This window comes from Microcaecilia unicolor, chromosome 3, assembly GCF_901765095.1.
Source record: "Microcaecilia unicolor chromosome 3, aMicUni1.1, whole genome shotgun sequence".
NCBI lineage: Eukaryota > Metazoa > Chordata > Amphibia > Gymnophiona > Siphonopidae > Microcaecilia > Microcaecilia unicolor.
Window position 1 is genome coordinate 448,765,287 of NC_044033.1, and position 22,695 is coordinate 448,787,981.

General features: G+C 43.3%; 1 protein-coding gene across 3 annotated transcripts in view; it reads left to right on the top strand.

The window, feature by feature from the left end:
- Positions 1-22,695, top strand: part of FBXO25 (F-box protein 25) — a 106,986-nt gene that overhangs the window by 74,547 nt on the left and 9,744 nt on the right. For 2 of the 3 annotated variants that reach the window (XM_030198933.1, XM_030198934.1), the window contains exons 9-10: positions 242-385; positions 17,831-17,857. In XM_030198933.1, the coding sequence (XP_030054793.1) occupies positions 242-385; positions 17,831-17,857 (171 nt within the window). The remainder of the gene's footprint in view (positions 1-241; positions 386-17,830; positions 17,858-22,695) is intronic. The other variant, XM_030198935.1, reaches the window with a different exon arrangement.

Here is a 22,695-nt window from a genome sequence, read left to right on the forward strand (position 1 = left end):
TTAGCCATATATTCAATGGCACAACTTAAATGGATACTGCTACTGAATATACCTTTTAAAATGAGTGTTGATGGTTACTATATTACTTCTACAGCTGAAAATGTGGCCCAGTGATTCTAAAGGTGATTAGAACCAAAATGTGAGTGATGTAGAACATTAATAGACATACCTTAACTAACATCTTATTGATTTGGGCTCCTGATTTTGATTTTTTTTTTGTTAAATATTAATTTATCTTTAGGTCTGTAGGCATTTGATTCTCTCAGAAAAAGGTCACACAGATTGGAAATTGATGTTTTTTGCACTACAGAAATACTACCCGAAGAAAGAGCAATATGGAGATACTTTACATTTTTGTCGGCATTGTAGTATCCTCTTTTGGAAGGTAAGAATATGTAGTTATATTGCTTGATATCCACTTGACATCAATTCGCTTTATTACCAGATTAGGAGAGAGCTTAGTTACTTAGGGGGTCTTTTACTAAATATTAGCTTGAGTTATCTGCAGCAGGGCCCATTTTAGTTTTGTGGGCCCTGCTGCAGATAACTCATTCTAATCTTTAGTAAAAGACCCCCTCAGTCATTAATGAATCAGGCTTGTAGTTATTAACAAATGAATTTGGTGTTTTGTGAAACATTCTATGACGGCAATATTACAGGGCATAAAGCAGAATATATGCCAGCTGATAACTGTGCTTGATTGAGTGAAATGTAATGATTCTGTGAATTTGTTGAAATGTATGAGACTCCAGTGTGATGTTGGTCAGTCATTGTAGGGTAATAATATCCTATCTGTTGTCTGCTTTCCCACTTCATAAAGTCTCTATATATTACATGGTGGTTAGTTTCTACTCAGGAAATTTTATAGGAATAGCAAGGTTAAATTTCCGTGAAGCAGAATTGACATGCTTAAAAAAAAAAAAAAAAAGCTTTTTCCAGTTGACGTATTATGTTTCATGATCAATATGACTGCATCTGCTTTCCTGGCTTGAAAGAAATGAATATAAGGAATAAAAATGTCTGGAATTCAGAGGTGAAAAACTGTAAAACATTCACATGCAGTGCATCAGAGAGGGCCGGATGGATGCAGCAAAGAGGAGCAGAGCTGCCTGTGTGAATTGCAGTGCTGCTGGCGATGGGCCAAAAAAGAATGCTGCAGGGACCGAGGCAGCGGCAGGGAGGAGCAGAATTGAGGCAGGCAACGCTCCCAGACAGCCGGACCCGGAGCCACAGGAGAAAAGGCAGTGAGGGTGTTGGATTGGGGTAGGATGAATTGAAGGAAGGCAGAAGTGCTGGACTTGGGGGGGGGGGGGGTAGTGCTGCCGGACTTGTGGGAGGAAGGGGATTGGAGGGAATGGAGAGAGCTGCTGGATATGGGAGGAAGAGGAAGAGAGGATCTGGATGGAAGCTTCTGGCCAGGGGAGGGAGAGGAGGAAGGGGCTGGAGAGAAGGGAGAGAGCTGCTGGACAAGGGAGGAAGAAGGGACTGGAGGGAAGGGAGAGAGCTGCTTGACATGAGAGGAAGAGGAGGAGGGGACTGGATGGAAGGGAGAGATCTGGTGGACTTCAGAGGAAGAGGGGGCTGGAGGGAAAGAAGACAGCTGTTGGACTGGGAGAAATAGGAGGAGGAGACTGGATGGAAAGGAGAGAACTGCTAGAGGAAGAGGAGGAGGGGATCTGCATGGAAGGGAGAGAGCTGCTGGACGTCAGAAGAAGAGGGGGCTGGAAAGGAAGGCAGCTGCTGGACTGGGAGAGAAAGAGAAGGAGGATATTGGAAGGAAGGGAGAGAGCTGCTGGAGGAAGAGGAGGAGGGGATCTGGAGGGAAGAAATAGAGATACTAGACCAAGAAGATGAGGGAAAAGGGAACAAATACTAAACCTACAGTGTGAGGGAGGAAGGGAGGGCGGGGTGTGTGGGCAGGCAGGGAATCAAGCAAACAAACCAGATGCTGGAAATGGGAGGGAGTGAGAGGGGGAGAAGCTGGATGGGGTAGGGTCAGAGAGGGTAGAGATATATTGGCACTGGGGACGAAGAGAGGGGAGAAGCTGGACAGAGAAATATAGGGACACAGAGAAAGGGAGATACTAAACATGAAGGAAGATAGAGGTACAGAGATGGAAGAAGATGGATAGTGGACATGGAGAGAGAGAGAGTAGAAGTATCAAATGGACATGAGACCTTGGTGAGTGAGTTAAGAGAAGGATGTAGAAACCAGAGCCTGGGACCAACATGACTTGAAAAATAAAATGAGCAGACAACAAAAGGTAGAAAAAAGAATTTTATTTTTCTATTTTGTGACTAGAATATGTCAGATTTGAAATGTACATCCTGCTAGATATGGCTAGGGCCCAAGGCAGAAATTTGGGAGGGGACACAAAACTTACTAACAGGCTGCACCTTCTTCAGCTTCCAGCTGGCCTGGGGTTCTCTCTGGCTAGGGGGCCAAACGCAGTTGCCCTAGTTGTACCTCCCCTAACACTGTCTCTTGCATGTGATTTTGCACAGTATAGGAGAAAATGCATCTCTTTGTATTTCTCTGTGCTGTGCTAAATGCAAGGTCTGGCATCCTGTGATTTTGATTTAATTTGTTTTTGGTTTGTGGTCACTTATTCTGTATTTGTGTTCTGTGTGTGTGACCAAAGTATTCTGTGAGCATCAATTTTCTATGTAGTATTCTATAGTACTTTGGCTTTTTCAGTTTTCTTGATAAGATGTATTGATATTTTAGGGCCCCACTGTAATATTTAGGGCATATTTAAGGGAAGCATATGTGTGTTGGTGGACCGTGGCTCAGTGGAGGATGAAGAGTGCACCCTCTTATATTTCCCCTAGCTCTCAATGTGGCCTGCAGCCACTGAGACCAGCACTGCTACTCCCATTGAAGTTATTGGGAGTGGGTAGGTGTGCGGTAGGAGTAGGGACGTGGACAGGGCATATCAGGTGGCAGGTGTTTATCTAGTGCCCATCCACCCAACCTGTTGGCCCACCCAAAAATTGCCTTCTGGCTACACCACTGCCACGTAGATGACTAATAAACAAATAGTGCTTAAAGTGATTGGCCCTAAAGTGATTGTCTGGGTTAAGAACTGGTTGAGTGGAAGAGAGCAGATGGTATTTATTTATTTATTACATTTGTATCCCACATTTTAGATTGTAAGCTCTTTAAGCAGGGACTGTCTTTCTTCTATGTTTGTGCAGCGCTGCGTATGCCTTGCAGCGCTATAGAAATGCTAAATAGTAGTAAATAGTAGTAGTAGTACTTTTTGCAGGCTCAATGTGGCTTACATATATCCATTAACGGCGATTCCGGTCTGAACAAATATAGTGTTAAATGGAGCTCATTCTCAGGAGAAGGATGTTAGCAGTGGTGTGCTGCAAGGTTCTGTTCTAGGGCTGGTTCTTTGTAACATTTTAGTCAGCGATATTGCTGAAGGGCTGTCTGGTAAGGTTTGCCTCTTTGCGGATGATACCAAAATTTGCAGTGGGGTAGATACCCTGATGGTGTGGATAATCAGAAGAAGGATGTAGCGAAGATAGAGGAATGGTCTGGAATTTGGCAGCTAAGATTTAATGCTAAAAAATGCATATTGACCTGCAAAAACCTGAGGGAACGGTAAAATTTAGGGGTGAAGAACTTGTGCATCAAAGAGGAGCAGGACTTGGGTGTTTTCGTATGTAATGATTTTATGGTGGCCAAATAGGTACAAAAGAGAGGTGAAAGCTAGAAAGATGCTTGGTTGCATAGGGAGAGGAATGGCCAGTAGGAAAAAGGAGGCAATGATGCTCTTGTATAAGACTCTGGTGAGATCTCATTTTAAATATTGTTTACAATTCTGGAGACCGCACCTTCAAAAAGATATAAATAGGATGGAGTCGGTCCAAAGGACCACTACTAAAATGGTCAGTGGCCTTTGTCATAAAGTGTATGAGGACAGACTTAAAGATCTCAATATGCATACTTTGGAAGAAAGGCAGGAGAGGAGAGAATGATGGAGACATTTAAATACTTATATGGCATAAATGCACTGGGGGCAAGTCTCTTTCAATTGAAAGGAAGCTCTGGAACCAAGGGGGCATAGGATGAAGGTGAAAGGGGATAGACTCAGAAATAACCTGAGGAAATACTTCTTCACGGAAAGGGTGGTGAATTTGTGGAATGGCCTGCTGGTGGAAGTGGTGGAGATGAAAGCAGTATCTGAATTCAAGAGAGCTTAGGTAAAGTACATAGGATCTCTAAGGTAGTGCTAGGGAGAGTAGATGGACAGACTGGATAGGCCATATGGTTTTTACCTTGCCTACATTTTTCTCTGTTTCTATGAAATATGTTCTCTGCCTTAGGACTTTTCCTTACTATTCTTTTTTCCAAGGCCTATTCATTTTAGTTTTGATGTGGCAGAATATCGTTAATACCTTTTTCTTCTAGAATGTTGTTAATATCATAACACTTAATCCTCCATTGCCTCAGGAATAAACCTAGATTATGAGCCCTCCAGGAATAGAAAAATACCTACTATATCTATATCTATACTACTTTGATAGCTTTTGGGATATAATAGCGATCAGCATGGAAGGAATGCAGAGGCTGTGTTCACATCGGGCTCCTACAATTCAGTCTAAATAATATACTGATTGCCTATTTACTACTCAAATTTTACATACTTCTGCTTAGTCCAGTCTTGAGCTTTATTTTGAGTTTCCTTCCTTCACTTAGAGCCAGATGCACTAAAGTCATCGTTAGAGCTGTTCCCTTCCAAATTCCATAGCGAATCGGTAGGGACCGGCTATGCATCAAGGAAAGGGAATGCAAATGAGCTACTCGTTGTAGCTCACTTGCATTCTCTATTCCATCGTAAAACAGAGCAGCAAAGCGTTAGGCTGGCTGCTCTGCGCATGCCAAATACGCGAAAGACGCCGCGCCGCTCACCCCTCCCCCCGGCCGCAATAATAAAAACAAAAGTGCAGTTGAGGCTGGCCATTGAAAAAAGCTGTCCATTTTCGCCATCATTCTGCCCCCCGCCGCAAGTGCAGTTGAGGCCGGCCATCAAAAAAAGCCGTCTGTTTTCGCCGTCATTCTGCCCCCCGCCGCAATAATAAAAAAAAAAAGTGCAGTTGAGGCCGGCCATCGAAAAAAGCTGTCCGTTTTCACCGTCATTCACCTCCGCAGTAATAAAAAAACGTCTTTTTTGGCCGTGCTTCACTCAGCTGAGAGACCTGGAAGCCTCTGAGCCAATCACAGTGCGTTTAGCCATGCTATAATAACATCATGACTTGACTACTGTAATGCCCTGTACACTGACCAAACCAAAAAGAGTTTGTATCAGCCCCAACTAATTCAAATGCTGCAGCGTGACTGATAGAAGGCTGCAAATGGCGTCACCACATCATGCCCTTTCTGCAAAATCTACACTGGCTACCTGTACCTTACAGTGCTAATTTTAAAACTCTTTGTTTAATTTTCAAGGCCCTCAGACAAAATGGGCCAGAGTACTTAATGGATAAGTTAACCTTTTACATTCCTTTAAAAGCTCTAAGGTCCTCTCAAGGATCATCACTATCTGTACCCTCATCAAAATAAATTGTACGACGTGATACCCGCCAGCGAGCTTTCTCAAGAGTAGCCTCCATTTTCTGGAATTTACTCCCAGAGGGATAAGTATAACTCAAGACTACCTCTACTTCAGGAAGCAGGTGAAAGCCTGGCTGTTCTCCCAAGTCTTTAATTCTTAGTCACCCTAAGGGTGACTGACTGTAAACCCATTCTACACCTGGACTAGCTTGCTACATATACTATAACTTAGATCAGTTCCTTATTTCTTGCTTAACTATACAATGAACTTACCTTGAGTTTAACAAACCATCAAATCATCCCAACTGACTCTGTACCACGCATCTTGTTCCTACCATACATCTGTTCTTGGTCCCTCACCTATATGTTAAGCCGTATCATAGAAACTATTTAGCATCATATCTATGTTAGTTGAATGCTCTAATGCATGCTTATTAGATGTATCATTAGTATTATGTTAACATTGTATTATATCTCTGGTATTTAAATTCCACTGCTGTTAAATATGTATATTTTGATACTGTTTCATGGTAGTTCTGTTATTAGGTTTCAATTTACTGTTTTCAAGTTTAACTCATTGTGCCGGACTGTGGGAGAGGGCGCTGGAAGAAGGGGGAGAGGTCCCCGTGGGGGGTGGGGGGGGGTGCAGGTTAGAGCTAAAGGGGAGAGAGATGCTAGTCCTGCCAGAGGGCAGGGAGAGAAGTGCTACATTTGGGGTGGAGCTAGAGGGAAGGGATAGAGGCTCTGGACCCATGGGGGGGGGGGGCTGCTGGAGGAGAGGGAGGCTAGAGCAGGAGAGGAGGGACTGGGGCTGGAGGGAAGGGAGAGAGGTGCTGGAGGGAATAGGAACAGGGAAGGGCTGGAGTAGGAGGGGAGGGGAGGGAGAGAGGTGGTGGAGCCATGGGGGGAGCTCATTCTGGAAGGAATGGAGGGAAGGAAGAGGGAGGGGGCTGGAATGGGAGGGAGAGATGCTGGACTGGGGGGGGGGAGCTGCTGGAGGGAAGGGGAAGGGGCTGGAGCAGGAGGAAGGGAGGTGCTGGACTATGGAGGAAAGGGAGAAACTACTGGAGGGAAGAGGGAAGGGAATGAAGCGGGAAGGGAGGGAGAGAGGTACTGGACTGTGGCGGGGGAGGGGGGGTACTGCCGAAAGGAAGGGACAGAGGTGTTGGAGGGAACCATGGGGGGAGCTGGAACAGGAGAGGGATAGTAGTAGTAGGGAAGTTCTGAACTGGGGGGAGCTAGAGGGAAGGAATAGAAGCAGTGAACCCTTGGGGAGAGGGCTGGAACTGGAGGGAGAGAGGTGCTGCACCCATGGGTGGGGGCTGCTGGAGGGAAAGGAAAGAGGTACTGGACCTGGATGGAGAGAGGTACTGGACCCATGGTGGAGACTGCTGGAGTGAAGGGAGAGAGGTGCTGGACAAGGAAAGGCTGTATGATTGGATAGTAGGGCAGGGAGAGGGGAAAAAGCTGTATATGAATAGAATGGAAGAGAGAGGGGGTGAAATGCATGAGAATGGAATAGAAGGGAGAGGGGTGAAATGCTGCACTTGGATAGGAGGACAGGAAAGGGAGAGGGTAAAATGCACATGAAGGGAGAGGATGAAAGGGCTGCATTTGAAGGGAAGAGGGGAAACATGCTGCACATGAAGGGAAGAGGAAAAGCTAAATAGATTTGAGAAGGAGGCAGAAAAATTGAAGAAAGCTGAATGTGAAAGATCATTGCCAAACAGACATAGGGCGGAGGTAAGAAAATAACAAATGGAAAGGAGGCCCTGGAAACAGAGTTAAGAGCACAGACGGAGGAAAGTAGAACCAGAGATTAGAAACAAGATGATTAGAATAATGAAATCACCAGACAACAAAGGCAGGAAAATGATTTTATTTTCAATTTAGTGATTGAATTATGTTGGTTTTGAGAGTATACATCTGTTGGCTTTATTTTGCACTGTACTGGAGGACATGCGTTTCTCTGGTGTTGCACAACATGCAGAGTCTTTCACTGCTTTCAGTTTTTGTCTGCATGTTTTTTGCGGTTCCTTATTTTGTATCAGGCAGGGGCATAGCTAGACCTTGAGGAGGGAGGGGCCAGAGCCCAAGGTGGGGGGCAAATTTTGGTCAGTGCCCCCCTCTGCTGCCTTGCCGCCCCCCTCCTTCGCCACCCACTGCCCCCCTCTGCTGCCTTGCCGCCCCCCCCCTCCTTCGCTACCCACTGCAGCCATTGTACATCTTGTCTGGTGGGGGTCCCCATGTTTGGCATGCTCCTTTTAGTGAAACTGTGCATGCTCAATTTCACTAAAAGAAGTGTGCCCGATGTGAGGGGAAGAGAGAGCAGGACAGGCATTGCGGCAGTGCTACTGCAGACCAGTGCTGAACGAAGTCTTCAACTGGTGGGGGTTGGTGATCCCTCCAGCCAACCAGGGGCCCAGAGCGAATTTTGGGGGAACCAGGCCCCCATGACCCCATCTAGCTTTGCTACTGGTACAAGGTGAGAATCATGTTCTGCATCTGCAACTGAGGTGAAGGATTCTTCTGGCATGTGGTGTCTGTGTAGGAATCTGTAACAGTCCATCTTGAGCCAGTTTCCCAGTAGCAGGTTATTTTGGTGCTCTAGGGCCTGTCTTCATAGTTAGTGCTATTATGGTTTAGTTTCCTATATAGGTTTTTTTATTTTTTGCAAGGTTTTGTGTAGTTTTTCAAAGTATCTGGCCTGTTTGAAAAATAAAAATGCTTAGGATTAGTGGGGTCTCCACTTCTGGTAGAGCAGTGCTGGGCATACTCAGCCAGTCGGGTTTTCAGGATATCCACAGTGATGATGCATGAGAGAGATGATCATATAGTGCCTCCTTGGTATACAGACTTCAGTACATAAGTATTGCCACATTGGGATAGACCAAAGGTCCATCAAGCCCAGCATTCTGATTCCAACAGTGGCCAATCCAGGTCACAAATACCTGGCAAGATCCCAAAAAAGTTAAATACATTTTATGCTGCTTATCCCAGAAATAGCAGTGGGTTTTCCCCAAGTCAATTTAATAATGGTCTATGGACTTTTCCTTTAGGAAGCCATCTAGACCTTTTTTAATCCCCGCTAAGCTAATCGTCTTTACCACATTCTTAATTACACGTTGAGTGAAGAAAATTTTCTCTGATTCGTATCTCATGCATCTTTATTGTAGATATCCCGAAGACCCAACTGGCTGGGTGTGCCCCAAGGACTGGGTTGAAAAGCTGCAGTAGAGTCGCCACACAAACAAAAGCCCATGTACTTTAAACAAAGCATGTGACAGTGAAAGGAGCGTGTGCTATTCCTGAGTTGATTGTCACAATTTGAATATTATTTTTATATGTGGCTATTTGTAAGGGGTAGTTTCATTGTTGGGAAATACAGAGTTTGTGATACAGAACTGGAGCTTCAAGGTTTATATTGAAATTCTGACCAGTCTTGTAGAGACTGGTCCAAGCTTCATGTCCACAGAGACAACATGGTTTTACCAAAGGTAAATTGTGCCAAACAAATCTCATTGAATTCTTTGACTGGGTGACCGGAGAATTGAATCAGGAACGTGCTATAGATGTAATCTACTTAGATTTCAGCAAAGCGTTTGACACTGTTCCCCACAGGAGGCTCTTAAATAAACTTGACAGGCAGAAGATAGGACCCGACTTGGTGAACTGGATTAGGAACTGGTTGACGGATAGATGCCAGAGGGTGGTGGCTAATGGAATTCACTCGGATGAGGGAAAGGTGAGTAGTGGAGTGCCTCAGGGATCAGTGCTGGGGCTGATTGTGTTCAATATATTTGTGAGTGACATTGCCGAAGGGTTAGAAGGTAAAGTTTGCCTTTTGCGGATGACACTAAGATTAGTAACAGAGTGGACACCCCAGAGGGAGTGGACAACGTGAAAAAAGATCTGCAGAAGCTAGAAGAATGGTCTAATGTTTGGCAATTAAAATTCAATGCAAAGAAGTGCAAATTGATGAACTTAGGGAGTAGAAATCCACGGGAGACATGTATATGTTAGGCAGTGAGAGTCTGATATGTATAGATGGGGAGAGGGATCCTGGGGTGATAGTATCTGAGGATCTGAACTGAAGGCGACGAAACAGTGTGACAAGGCGGTGGCTGTAGCCAGAAAGTTGCTAGGCTGTATAGAGAGAAATGTGTGACCAGCAGAAGAAAGGAGGTGTTGATGCCCCTGTACAAGTAATTGGTGAGGCCCCACCTGGAGTATTGTGTTCAGTTTTGGAGGCCGTATCTTGCTAAGGATGTAAAAAAAAATTGAAGCGGTGCAAAGAAAAGCTACAAAACTGATATGGGATTTGCGTTACAAAATGTATGAGGAGAGACTTGCTGACCTGAACATGTATACCCTGGAGGAAAGGAGAAACGGGTGATATGATACAGACGTTCAAATATTTGAAAGGTATTAATCTGCAAATGAACCTGTTCCGGAGACAGGAAGGCGGTAGAACTAGAGGACATGAAATGAGGTAGAAGGGGGGGCAGACTCAAGAAAAATGTCAGGAAGTATTTTTTCACGAAGAGAGTGGTGGGTACTTGGAATGCCCTCCCGCGGGAGGTGGAGGAGATGAAAACTGTAATGGAATTCAAAAATGTGTGGGATAAACATAAAGGAATTCTGTTCAGAAGGAATGGATCCTCAGAAGCTTAGCAGAGATTAGGTGGCAGTACCGGTGGTTGGGAGGCGGGGCTAGTACTGGGCAGACTTCTATGGTGTGTGCCATGAAAATGGTAGATACAAATCAAGGTCAGGCATACATATAAAGTAGCGTATATAAGTTTATCTTGTTGGGCAGACTGGATGGACCGTACAGGTCTTTTTCTGCCGTCACCTACTATGTTACTATGTATGTTATTGAATGATGCTGATAAAATGCAATAAATAAATAAATATTATATAATGATGATTTTACCAGGCAGTTTAAACAGGCTAGAGAGGGGAGGGTTTGTTTTATGTATAGAAAATTACTAATTTAAAAGTGGAGGGGGATGGAAGGGGTTTTTATATGGAAATGCCACTTAAATATTTGGGGTGGCAACAGGGGGACAAGCTAGGTATGTGTGTGTGGGGGGGGGGGGGGGGGTAGAAATTTATGTCTAGAGATGCCACTGAGCATGACTCAGTGTGCAAACTGTGCATTTGCATTGGGGGGGGGGGGGCAGCTCTGCAGGAGTGGCATGTTTGCACAGTGGATCTGGTGATGGAGTTAAGCAGAAATATGTTCCCAGCTCTGACTTTCCCTGCTGCTGCTGCCGCCCTTCCCCCTCCCAAGCAGGAGCTGTCAACAATGTCTACTATTTCTCTTCTTGTGCCAGCAAGAGTTGTGGTTAGCACAAAACAGAACCGGCCCTAAACTTTTACATAGCCAGTTTCAAATCTCGGGATAAGAAATTGAAGATAGCAGGTAGTCGGTTATAGTTTGGAGGAGATGCAAGAAGTTTTAAGGAGGGGATGGAGAAGTGGGGAGAGCTTTGCTCGGGGTGGGATGGAGTAATTAAGAGGATACTGACAGAGTTTTCTCGAGTTACGTAGGCTATGAGGTGTAGGTTTGCTGGATTTTTTTTTTCAGGGGATGGGTAGGGTAGGCAGCCGGGGGGGGGTGGGGGGGGGGGGGGACTTCCAGGAGTGGCAATGATGCAATGAGAGCTTTTTAGGAGATGGGAGAGGAGAGAACTTTCTAGGAATGACAGAGGGAACTGAGAGAGCTTTCTGGACATTAAAGTGACAGAAAATCAAACCCAGGATGGAGGACATAGAGAGGAATGAAAAGGAAGGAAGGAAGGAAGGGAAAGACAACCCATGATGAAGGGGCAGGTTTGCAGAGCAAGGGGGGGAGTCAGTGCCTGAGGGGGAGATCCTAGACTGAGGGTGAGGAGGACTGAAGGAGTAGTAATTATGTAGATGGAAAAGAACAAAGGCCCCATGATTGGGGGGGGGGGGGGGGGGTAGAGGACTTTGGAAGCAGGCAAGAGGATCCTGGATTTCAGAGGTAAAGAATCCAAGAACATAATATAGGAACAAAAGGATGGGTAATGGAGGAGAGAGCATAGGAGAAAGAAGACAGGAAAGAGGAGGAATGGGGAAAGGCAAGCAGCAGGAAGTGAAAAAACAGAAGAAATGACAGAGAAAAAGAAGAAAGGAGAAAAAAGGAAGAGAGAGAACTAGTGTCTATTATGAGTGAAAGAGATAAAAATAAGAAAAAATGAGGACAATAGAAAACAAACCAGAAATATACAAGACTAGAGAATAAGTGGAGATGCATTGACCTAAAACTCAAGCCAACAACACAAAAGATTAGAAATGTATTTTTGGATTAGTGTAAAATATCCACTCACCCTCTGACCTGGACTTGTCTCCCATATAGAATTAACATGTCGATAATGATGGATTTTATTGATTTGAATTTTTCAGATGCTTCATTAAGTCACTTGTGTATAGGATATGCCTGCAGGGCCCAATGCTTTTGTACCAGATTAGAGAATGCACCTTTTAGGTGTATTTTGAGGAGAGCTGAGCATAATTTTCTTGGGAGCAGCCCACCAGTCAGCAACTGGTTCCTCTCCTCTCCCGAGTGAACTGCTTGTTCATAATTGGCAGTAGTAGGAGTAAGTATCCAATTTCACCCACCAGAAATCTGGTAGCCTTAATCTAGCTACTTCACGCCTTGAGATAGTGTTGTGATCAGTGGTGCTGGTAAATGTTTAACAGGCTCTCTGTGCAAAAAAACCCACCCGTAGATATGTACATAACTGTATTTTACATTCTATTGGTACAAATGATATACAAATGCATCCAGCTTTTCTTACATAAGCACACAACTGTGGAACGCATTACTAAAAGCCCTGAAAACGACATACGACCACCTAAACTTCCGGAAATCACTAAAGACCAACCTGTTCAAAAAGGTATATCCCACCGATCCTACTTAAATGCCTGATCCCTGCAACACAACAAAACCAAAGTACGTAATGGACAAAACTCAACCCTTACGATGCACGATTCCCTAATGTGGCTATGCCATATGATCTCTGTCTTACCACAACATCACTTTGTATGTGTTCTCACCAGAGTCTGCAAACGCCCTCCAGTACTATGTAAGCCACATTAAGCCTACAAATAGGTGGGAAAATGTGGGATACAAATGTAATAAATAATGCAGGCAGCAACCAATTTACAAATAATATTAAAACATACAATATTCTTTGTTGTAAATAGCAAATTGATTTTCGCTACACTCTTGTATCTGTAGCCAACCTATGTTTACTATTTATCCCAATTCTTTAAATTTATTGACATTAAATCTGACATGATTTACTTTCAGCTTATTTCTGACTCTTATTTACCATTCTACCCACTACTTGGAAACTAGAATAAGCTGTACTGTTACACATTCCTACACAGATACTACGTGACAGCAGAGTCCTTCACCTCAGTCACACATGCAGAACATGGACAGACTCTCAACTGATGCATTGAAATTGTAGTAGTGTTTTATAGTTGTGACTTGACAAAGTACTTTGTGGCCTATGTGGTAGCTTCTGGTTTCTGGGCTTGCATTTCTTGGGGATAATTCGATTGTGTCTTGCATGTATTTGGGTGCCATTCCAAATAGTATCTTGAAGATGAGGATGCTGGCTTTAAAGAGTAGTCTAGCTTTGATTGGTAGCCAGTGTAGTGTTTTGAGTAGTGGGGTAGCTCTTTCATATTTTGACTTTTTGATTATAAGTCTTGCTGCTGTGTTTTGGATGGTTTGTAGTGATTTTAGTGTGTTTTCCTTACATCCTACGTATGCCGCGTTGCAGTAGTCTAGTTGTAACAGTATTGTCACTTGTACCATTATCTGGAATGATTGATTGGGAAAGTAGTCTCTTATCCTTCTCAGTTTCCATAGTGTTCTGAAGCATTTTGATCTTACTGCTGATATTTGATTATCCATTGATAGGTGTTTATCTAGAATGATTCCTAGTATTTTCAATTGTGACTCGATTTGATATGTTTGACTGTTGATTGTGAAGTTTTGGTGATCTGTGGGCTGGATAGGACCAGGAATTTGGTTTTGTCTCTGTTTTAGTTTGAGTTTGAAAATTCTTCCCTATTCCATAAGGTCCAGGCCTTTTTTGACTTTGTCCAATATTTCTGTGATGCTGTTGTTAAAAGGTATGTATATGGTGATATCATCTGCGTATATAAATGGGTTATTTATTTAATTAAAAATTTATAGGCCACCTATGAACTAGGTGGTGTCCAAATATGAACATACATAATTAAAATACAGTCAGAATAACAAAGAAATTACAAATTTAACATACACACTGCAAAAAAATATTTTCTTTTAACTCTGCATTATATTACATGACTACTATAGTTGCTTCAAAAATATGCTGTCACAAATAAGTCTTTAGAGATTTCTTTAACTGTGTCAAGTTGCCACAAAGGCAAAGTTGGTCAGGAAGTGCATTCCATAGCGAGATTGCTGCCGACAGAAAGACTGTAGCCCATGTGTCAGTATTATGTAATTGATTCACAACATCCATTGAAAGTCTCATAGCTGTTTCTGATCTCAGTACTCATTGCGGCTGATATACAGACAAAGATTCCTTCAAAGTACATGGGGCTATGAGATACAAAGTCTGATAAACAAGTGTTAACATCTTAAATTGGATCCTTTCCATCATAGCTAACCAATGCAGTAGTTTCAATACTGAGGCTACACAAGAAAAATTTGAAACTCCAGTAAGAACACGAGCCACCACGATCTGAACTATCTGAAATGCCCTCACATTCGAAGAAGACATTCCAGCATATAGGGATGGATTGAAGCCCATTGCTTCCAGTTTTTTTTCCCCGAGTGGTGCCATCATTGCATTGAACGGTGATATTGGAGATCCTTGTACTACCTCACATTCTGGGGTCCAAGAGTCTGATAACTGGTTTGACATCTTTACAGCATAAGATCTGGACCTGAGGAATTCGTTGAACCATGCTGCCACTTCTCCTCTTATTCCCATGTTATCAAGTAGGGCCATTAGTGTTGGGTGGTCTACTAGGTCGAATGCGCTCGACATATCGAATTGTAGTATAGCCTGTCCTTGGCAGATTAGGCTTCTGAATTTTGTTATCGGGGTGGTTATGACTGTCCTTGTGGTGAGTTGTGGTCTGAAACCTGATTGGAAGATGTGAAGGATTGAGAATTGTGTCAGGTATTCCATTAGTCGCTGTGCTACCAGACCCTCCATTGTTTTGGTTAGTAGTGGTATTGAAGCCACCAGTCTGTAGTTCGTAATGTTGCTGATCTTGCTGGTTGTGTTTTTGGGGATTGGGGTGAGTATGATTTCGCCTTTGTCTGTTGGGAATTGTCTTTTTGAGAACATGTATTTGATGTGTTTGGTGAGGTATTCGCTAAACCATTCCGGTGGGCCTTTCATCATAGGGCATTTATCTAGCAGGCAGTGTGCGTATTTTGTCAGTAAGAATGTTACTGTGTTTACTTTGGGTATTTTGAGGGTGGCCCATATTCTGTCTGCCATGGTGTGGAAGTTGCTTGTTTCTCATTCTTGTAGAAAGTCTGTGATGAGTATTTCTGATATCTTTAGATTCAATCTTGTTTTCGTTATTTTGTGTTGAAAGTATTTTGCGAGTTCGTCTGCAGTGGGTGGTTTTCTGGTTGATGCTAGTACCTTTTGGGTTTTAAGTAGGGTGTTCATGATTTTGAATATTTGTTTCATGTTTGTCTGCTCTTGGTTGGTGTAAGTGCTGTAGTATTCTGCTTTGGCTTTGTTTATGTTGTGTATATGTTCTTATGGCGTTTCTCCATATTATTTTGTTTATGGCAGTCTTCTTTTTGACCCATGTTGTTTCACGTTTCCTGCAGTTTTTTCAAGTGTAGTAGCTCATCATTAAACCAGGGTTGTGGTTGCTTTTTGTTTCTTATTTTCATTTTGAGTGGCACTATTATGTTTAATGTGTTTTCGCTTGTTTCATCCCAGTTTCTCATGAAGTGGATGTCCTCGGGTTGTATGTTGTTTTGTTCATTCATCGCTGTAGTCCAGAAGGTATGATTGTCCACCTTCCGTCTTGTCATGACTGTGTGAGGTGTTTTTGGTTCTCTATTTTGGCCATTCTCCTTCCATAGTAGTGTGAATACTAGCTTGCTGTGGTCCGACAATGGTACCACTTCCCATTTGTGATTTTCTATTATGTGATGATTATTCTCTGTGAATCTGTGCGCTAGAATGTCTAATATCTGTCCTTTTGTGTGAGTAGTGTTGTTTTGAGGTTACATTGGTTTATGAAGTTCATTAGTGTTCTAGTATTGATGTTTTGTTTTTCTAGGTGCAGATTGATGTCTCCTAGTAGTATGACATTTGGTTGGTTTATGCAGATGTTTGATAAGAAATCAATGAAATCATCGTGAGCGTTTGACCAACTTCCTGGGGGGCAGTAAAACAGTATGATACTTATTTGATCAGCTAGTGTTGTGTCAGTAACTTTGCATGCCAAAATTTCAAATGTTGGGAATTTGGCGACTGGTTCTGCTTTAAAGGTGGATTAGTATATTATTGCAACTCCACGTCCCTTCTTTTTTGTTCCCTTGATGTGTATTGTTTTGTATGCTGGTGGACAGAGGTCATTTAGTGTTGGGTCATCTTCAAGGTGTAACCAAGTTTCTGTTATGAGCAGTAATCCTAATTGTTCCGTTTCTATCCAGTTTCTGAGTAGTGCTGTCTTGTTAACTGCCGATCCCACATGCCTGGGATAAACATAAAGGAATCCTGTTCAGAAGGAAGGGATCCTCAGAAGCTTAGCCAAGATTGGGTGGCAGTATAGCGCTGCGTGAGTCTGGTAGCGCCTTGGAAATGTTGAGTAGTAGTAGTAGAGCCGGTGGGGGGAGGCAGGGCTGGTGGTTGGGAGGCGGGGCTAGTGCTGGGCAGACTTATACAGTCTGTGCCCTGACAATGGCAGATACAAATCAAGGTAAGGTATACACAAAATGTAGCACATATGAGTTTATCTTGTTGGGCAGACTGGATGGACCGTGCAGTTCTTTTTCTGCTGTCATCTACTATGTTATGTATCCTATGGGCCATTTTTTAGCGTGTCTAGAAAAAAAGGCCCTTTTTTAAGGGGCTGGAAAATGAACGTGGGCCAAACTTGAAACCAGCACATGTCCATTTTTGGCCTGAGACCTTACTGCAAACCATTGACCTAGCGGTAAGGTCTCATTCACTACCCACAAGGTAAGCATACAGCGCACACCAACTGCTGTTTACTGCCAGGTAAGCAGCCCGCAATAGAAAATAAAAAGTTTTCTACCGTGGGATACGGCACACACCAAATTCAGAATTACCGCCCGGCTTACATGTTAGCGTTTTGGCGCGTGCTGTATGCGCTGTAGGCCCTCCCGCTCCTTTGTAAGAGGGCCCCTTATAGTGTAACACTCATCATAGTAATTGAGAGCATTAAATATATATTTGATGACAATAGAAGAGTGTAAGTAGTTCATATTTATTGTTGGCATTGAATTTAATGGGGATATCCTGAAAACCTCAATGGGTGTGTCCTGAGGATTAGGTTGAAAACCCCTGCTCTACAGTGTATTATATACGGTAACATATCAAGATGAGCTTGGAGGTTCTTTTTAATTAGCCTGATGGTGCCAAATACTATTGGGACTATTTCTATATCTTTAGTCTGTTTTCATGCTCACTGATAATCTCTTTTTTAGTTGATGATCTTCTGTCTGACTAGTTAAGAAGAATCTCTTGATACTGATGCTTCATTTGGTAATTCTGGTTTTATGGTTTTCTCATTTACCACTATGGTTGTCTTTGAAGTATCAAAAGTTTTATTGTTTGGTTTGGGTATGCCTGTGTGACTGAGTGATACTTAATGATTTGCCTGAAGAATGTACACAAGAAAAAAATAATGTAAAAATAAATTTAAAAAATCAGTGGTGATTTCAAGAGAGTTTTGGTTGGTTTGTTTGGCACCTCAGCTTCAGTTAAAATCAGTTTTGTTTTCTTAAGTGTGTATAAAAGTGTATAATTACAGGAAACATTTCAGCATGACTAATATTTTCAGTTGGCAAGGTTGAAGTACTCTTTCAGAACCCTATGTTGTACCTATTTTTCTAATTCAATATGGCACATGCATTTAATATTAAAGTTAAAAGCTCAAACTTGTCATTATATGCTAATTATCTCTCATCTTCCTGAGCCCTGTTTCCCTTCTATTTTAAAGGACTACAATCTTGTGTTCTTACTCAAGGTACTTCTTACATTTTTCTCCTTGTTTGTGTTTTTCTGTTGGAATGGTAAAAATAAGTTCAGTGTGTCGCATCTTGATTTATTTCAAGACTTGTCATTACCAAATAATCTAGAAGCTTTAAATTGGGGAGTGTCTTGATTATTTGGATAATTTTATCATCTCCAGCACCTTACTTTCATATTCAAATATCTAGTCACACTGTTTACATTTACATTTTTTTTTCATGTTTTGAAATGTACAGTAGTTTCTACCCATATTTGATTTATTGGTCTCTAGAGATTATAAATAAAACAGTTGATTCTTTGATTTTTACACCAGATTATTTGGTTTAAACATATGGGAGTTCATTTTTCTATATCCACAAGTATTTTGACTCATGGACTTCGCATGCATTTTCAAAGCGCATGTATGCATGTACTTTTTGTATGGATACTTTTTCTGATTAGAATAATGCATGGACTTTGAAATTACGGAAATATACATGTTGGCAACCCCAGCCTTAACCCACCAACAGTAACACTTCAACAAAATATAGTAAATATGAGTACATTTGAAAGAGCTCATTTTCATGAGGAAATGCTGATTTGAAAATTGTCTTTATTGTACAACAAATAGATATTGGTGTGTATGTTCCATATAGTTCTAGCGTATACCTAGTGTTCTTGCCTTCAGATTTTTTAAGCTGGTGTCACTCTTAAAATATAGTATCTCTGAAGTTCAGCATAACAGCATTTCAATTTACTGTTAACATGACCTGTTTGTTAAAAAAGCTCAAGATACAGCTATTTTCACATCTATTGTGGACACTGTTCTGACTTTGGAGATAATATTCTCAAGGGATATGTCATTTTAATTTGTTTCTTAATGTGGATTTCTGTTTTTCATTTGTTTGCCACCTAGAATTTTAGATGGGCGGTATGCAAATATGTTACACATTATTAAAATGATTTAACTTATAATAGTGAATATAGTTTGATAAAAGTCATTTCTAAAATTGTGTTATCCCAATATCTCACATGGAAATAAAACTTGGATTAAAATGAAATTATTATTCTCACTAGGCATATTCTCTTTCATTTTGAATGAGGAGAAAAATACTAACATCTTATCTTATTTATATTTTTGAACAGAAGAGAAAGTGTAATTTTTGCACTTACCATAGTGGTTGCAGATGTTCCTGGCTACAAATTTGCTTATTATAGTAAATCTCCTTCAAATGAATAGATCTGCAGATTTTTAGAGAGCTGCAACCCTGCCATAAATTGGAATATTTCTATAAAATTCCTTCTTCCCCATCTCATTCCCAACAATTTCTCTCAATCCTTCCAGTTTTAGCCATGTCTTTCAATCTGAACATTGCCTTCCTTTGTCTGTCTCTCTTCCTCCAGCTGTCTTTGGGGCATCCTATATAATAAAAAGCACCTCTCCTTGAGGCATTCGTGCTATCCATCTCATTAACTGATGTCAGTACTTCCTGGTACGTCACAAGCAGCTGTGACCAACCACAGGAAGCAGCATGAGACTCACCAAGTCACCAACGGAACGGACTAAAACGAACAGCCCAACCCGTGTGCGCAAAGTTCAACGACAGACAGCCGGCATAAAAACTGCTGGTAACACCGGGAAAGCCTCCTCAGTGACAACAACCCCCCTCCCCCTCCTCCCCGACTGACTCCCTCCCGAGTCGCCGTTAACCCCCCACCCCCCAATACTCTCCTCCCTCCCGTGATGACACGCCTCTGGACGAAGAGGAATCCACCCTCACACCCCCAGGTTCCAGGGTCGTCATCCCTCCATTACACCCTCCCACCCTTCCAGTACCAGGCACCCTCCCTCGGTGTTACGGCGGCCGGCAGCAGCTGAACAAAGCGTGCAGGCTCCGCCCTTCTCACTCTCTTACGGCTCTGAACCCGCCCTTGTGGAAACAGGACATGAGAGAGAAAAGGGCAGAGTCTGCACGCTTTGGTCCGCTACAGCCGGCCGCTGTAACACCGACGAACACGCTGACCCCCCCCTTCAAGCCCCCTGCCACATCATCACAGTTCTCCACAACCTTCAAAGCCACCCACCACTTCCTCAAACTTTGCCAGCAATGGACATCCCCTAACCCCCCCCCCCCCCAAAAAAAAAAAAAAAGAAAAAACAATTAAAAAAAAAACCAAACAAACATCAGCACACTAATATGAGCCAACAACAACAACAACACGGGCAAAACCCACTCCACACATCAACAAACGCTGACCCCCTCCAAGCCCCCAGCAACACCCTCTCACTTCACCACCCCCCGGCCCCCCCCCCCGTCACAAACCCACAGACATTCGTCCACAAACACCCAGTCCCCCCCTCACCCTCTCTCAATTATCCACACACACGTACTCTCTTCGTGACACAGACACACTCACACACACAAACTAGCTCTGTGACGCACATGATCTTTCAGTCTCAAACACAAGACACACAACCACCGTCCCCCTCCACCCCAAAACCCCGCAAAAAAACACTAATACACACATACACTGATGTGGAACATGCAGAGATATTCTCTCTCTCTCTCTGACCCCTGCAACAGTAACCAACCACAAAGCCAACCGCCACTTCCTCCCACTTTGCCAGCACGGGACATCCCCCAACACACCTCCCCTTGTAAAACCAAAACACTCTCAGTTCACCACCCCCCTCCCCCTTTAAATTAAGACACACAATATCAAAAAAACTCAGACACTCGCCCCCACCCTCCCACTGCTCCCCACCCTCTCTCACTTACACACACAAACACACACACACATGAACTCTCTCTGACACACAGACACAATCTCTCACACACACAAACTACCTATGTGACACATATGATCTTTCACTATCACACACAACCACCGCCCCCCTCCCCACCAACACCCCACTAAAAAACACTCACACACACATACACTGATGCGGCACATGGAGAGATGCACACTCACTCACTCTCTATATCTATATCACCCATGCAACCAAAACCACCCTCAAAGCCACTTGCAACATCATCCCACTTTGCAAGCACGAGACATCCCCCCAACCCCCACCCCCCCAAAAAACAAAACCCTCTTAGATCAACACACCCTGCCCCCCACCCCCCTTTCACTGTGAGTCTCACACACACAATACCACAAAAACACAGACACTCGTCACTAACCTCCCAATCCTCTCTCTCTCACACACACACAATGTAACTGTGTGACACATATGAAGTTTCACTAACACAGACAGACAACCATCGCCCCTCAGAACCTCACAAAAAAACACATACACTGATGCGGAACATGGATAGATACACACTCAATCTGTCTCTCTCTCTCTCTCTATCGTCCCTGCAACAGTAACCACCCACAAAGCCACACACCACTTCATCCCACTTTGACAGCACGGGACATCCCCCAACCCCCCCCCCCAAAAAAAAAGAAAACCCCCAACAGCACCACACTAATACGAGCCAGCAACAACACAGCCGAACCACCCACTCCACAACAAACGCTGACCCCCATCCAAGCACCCTGCCACACCTTCTCAGATCAACTTCCCCCCTCCTTTCACACACACACAAGCAGGGGAGAGAGGGGAATCACTGGGTGGCTGAAGGGGAAGCAGGGGACAGAGGAGACTCACTGGGTGGTGAGAGGGGGGGGCAGGGGAGAGAAGAGCATCGCTGGGTGCATATGGGGGGGGGAGCAAGGAAAAAGGATAATTGCTGGGTGGCTGGAGGGGGAGCAGGGGAGAGAGGAGAATTGTTGGGTGGCTGGAGGGGGGGGCAGGGGACAGAGCAGACACACTTGCACCCAGCAGTCTCACTCTCTCTCTGTCACACATACACACTCACACATTCACTCTCTCTGTCACACATACACACTCACACATTCACTCTCTCTCTCACACACACACAGTCACTCTCACACACACTCAAACATACACACTCCGACAAAAACCTTGCTAGCGCCTGTTTCATTTGTGTCAGAAACAGGCCTGATTTATTAGTATTTACTAAAGTTCAAAAAAGTTTTGCACTTACCACACTTTAACTGCAGAAGTAAAGCCTGAGTGATAGTGCATGCACCTTGCAATTACATCTTCCCTACTATTCTGATCTCTACCCAGCATTCATTTACCAAGTATGTTCAGAGAGTTAAACCTGGGGCTGCTTATTACCAAAGAAGAGACTCCAATCCTTAATTCAGTTCTTCATTTAATACAGTTGATGACAAGATGAACAAATCAGTCACTTACAGTTGCATTGAGTTGAATTAGGGATTCTGTGAGTCTGTGTCTGTGATTAGCCCCTCTCCCAAAGAGAAGGAACTGTCAGTGGCTAGAAATATGAAATACTCAAACACAGCATTAACAGCTACCACAGCAGCAACCTGTAAAAAATCACTATGGATTACTGACTCTGAGAGGGAAAAAACAAGCGTCAGTTTATGGCTTCAGCGTGGAGAGTTCAAGCTCTCTATACACTGGATCTATGACATAGGTACAGCTCTCTACCAGGTGCTATATCTTTTCTATTTACCTCAGGAGCACAATTGGAGGGAGGGGGAAATCTGCTCCTCCCAGCATGCTCGAGGCAGACAGTAACAAAAAAAAAAAGCTCCAAGAGTCACTGAGAGCAGAATGTAGATGTTCATAAAGCTAATCACAGAGGACTGTTTGCTTGTGGATCTCTCCTAGTCAAGCAACAACCTCCAATCCTTTTCTCCCTGCTGAGAGAGGTCAAGGGAAAAAAGAACTTGCAAAGATAAAAGGTTGTAGTTAATACTTACAGAAGCTTCTGGGAAAAAGTCTCGGGTCACACTTAATAACAGTGAGCTCAC